Source organism: Formica exsecta, unplaced genomic scaffold (assembly GCF_003651465.1).
Source record: "Formica exsecta isolate Colony F162 unplaced genomic scaffold, ASM365146v1 scaffold139, whole genome shotgun sequence".
Lineage (NCBI taxonomy): Eukaryota > Metazoa > Arthropoda > Insecta > Hymenoptera > Formicidae > Formica > Formica exsecta.
In genome coordinates, this window is record NW_021848721.1 from 544,899 (window position 1) to 547,258 (window position 2,360).

At 37.4% G+C, this 2,360-nt stretch overlaps 1 protein-coding gene across 9 annotated transcripts in view; it reads right to left on the reverse strand.

Moving 5' to 3' along the window:
* The window catches only part of LOC115246133 (NAD kinase-like), a 25,048-nt gene that overhangs the window by 1,894 nt on the left and 20,794 nt on the right, over window positions 1-2,360 (reverse strand). The window contains exon 8 of one of the 9 annotated variants that reach the window (XM_029824767.1): window positions 515-520. The exons of the other annotated variants lie outside the window; for them this stretch is intronic. Coding sequence (XP_029680627.1) covers window positions 518-520 — 3 coding nt within the window. The 3' untranslated portion in view covers window positions 515-517. The remainder of the gene's footprint in view (window positions 1-514; window positions 521-2,360) is intronic. 9 annotated transcript variants of the gene reach the window in all.

Sequence of the window (2,360 nt, forward strand, 5' to 3'; positions counted from 1 at the left end):
TGTCGGGTGAAACTGAGATCACTGAGATCTAGTAAGATCGTCATGTTAACAGCGGTACCGTCGCGGCTCGTTAGGCTCGAAATGACGCATCAATTTTTTTTCATCTTTAACATCTTTAACTAAAATACTTGTCACGCTGCTTATTGAATTTTTTTCTATGGATTCCGTTACATTATCATTCTAAAATCACTGATGCGTAAGGAGAAACGTATTTTAGCGTTTTTTGAAAAATGCTTGTAAGTGTAAAAATTTAAAACCTTGATAAATTAATATATTTAATTATTTAGGAATTTATTCACCTCTCTTATTATCATGGAAACAATTTTTTTTCTTTGATCACAGTTTTATACAAAGAAACGAGTAATTTCCGATAAATTCTGGTATTTTGAAAACTTTTGAGTGAAAACTTTGGGGCAGCGCACGGTCTGGGAATGTGGGCGACATTCATCTGAACCAGGTTTCCTTTTATGGGATATTGACATGGTCCATACATCTCGGGGCGCGGTAAAAGAACTCTTTATCGATTTACGCGAAATTGCTGCATCGAGTAAATTAATTAAATAATGCCTGTTATAAATCTTAAAAGGAACAAACAGAGCATGTGTCTAACTTTATAGACGTGAGCTGAAAAGGATGTTAATTTCTGAATTATTCAGAAATTTTAATTCAGCCATCACGATATCTGGTGTAAACTAAATTAACGTGTCGATTGGCGTCGAAAAGTTTAAAAAGCTACCTTGAGCTCGACGCCGGCAGGTACGACGATCGGCCTGAAGGACAAAGAGTGAGGGCAGATCGGAGTAATCATGATGGCAGGAACTGAAGGATGAATCATGCTGGCTCCAGCGGCGACCGCGTAGGCAGTTGATCCGGTTGGCGTGCTCACGATCAAGCCGTCACCCTGGACGCTCGTCACGTGTTTGCCGTCGATGAATAGATCAATGTTCGATAGGTAAGGCGAGGGTCCTCTATCTACCACAACTTCATTCAATACCAGGAGATTAGTGGGTGGTTCAGTCGGTTGACCCTCTTCGTTCTTGCGCATGATGATGCATCTTAGACGACTCCTCAAGGTTAAAGCTGCATGACCTGGTGCCGAGAAGCGAAAAGTTATAAGCTTGACTATACACGAAAAACTACGAATAATCGAATAAATTGACAGCTAACCTTCGAGAACGTTGGTCACTTGCTCCTGAAAATTGTCGAACTCGAAAGGGGTGAGAAATCCTAAGGAACCAAGGTGAAATGCCATTACAGGTGGCACTGATTGTTGGAACAACAGACTGGCATAAAGGAGTGTGCCGTCGCCTCCCAAGCAGACAATAAAGTCAATTCGATCCTAAAAATAAAAAAATTAGACATCTTATTAATATAAGAGCAAAGATATTGATAAATTAGTGTAAATTTCATTGTTTTTTAATAATATAATTATTTGTGGCATACAAAATTAGATTGCTTATTTTTTATCATACGATAAATAACTGCATCAAATTCGATTCGTAAATATGTAAGTAAATTTTTAGTTTCATATTTTATTTGATGAGAAACATCGTAAAAAATTATAACAAACGATAACTTGTAAATGTCAAATGGAGAAAATTATTACCTGCAATTCATCCGTGCCGTCTCTAAAAGTCTGTAATTTGTCGCGAACACCTTGAAATCTGGGATCTCTGGCCAAGGCTGGATCTTCCAAAACAGATGCTTCCACAAAGACCACCATCCGCTTTTCCTGCATTACGGAAACGAAATTTTAAGACTCTAATCATCTAATACGAGCAAGTAAAGGTAAATAACATACTTTCGGCACTGTATTTTTAATACTAGAGAAAATGTAAGAATAATAATAGTTCACATGGGTTAAGGACGATTTCTCTTTTACTAACAGCCATATACCTGACGCTTATATGCCTGACAAGTCAACAATGTGCTTATATAGTTAATACATTACAAAGTGCAATTGTCGTGAATAAAAAAAAGACGATATATTTTTAATGTGAATTAAATATAAAACTAGACTAATATGAAATTAAGAATGCGTGGAGAAGATACGGATTGGTAACGAGGACAGTTTCTTTCTTTCATTTTATGCAAATGAAGCAAATTAATTTTTTGCAACGTTCCATTACGGAAAGTGAACTGTTACGTCAATCAACTGTAAACAAGAGCTAATCGACTTCTCGCGAGATAAAGTTATTGAAACAATTTTATTAACATTTACCTGTATTAGCCATGTGACCATTTGAACAAACGGTGGCAGGACTGACGAGTCGCGAACTTTCTTGATGACCAAAACGGTGAGCGGTGGTTTGTACCATGTCAACCTCTGGGAGGCTGGATCCTGAATGGTCCTGTGCAAC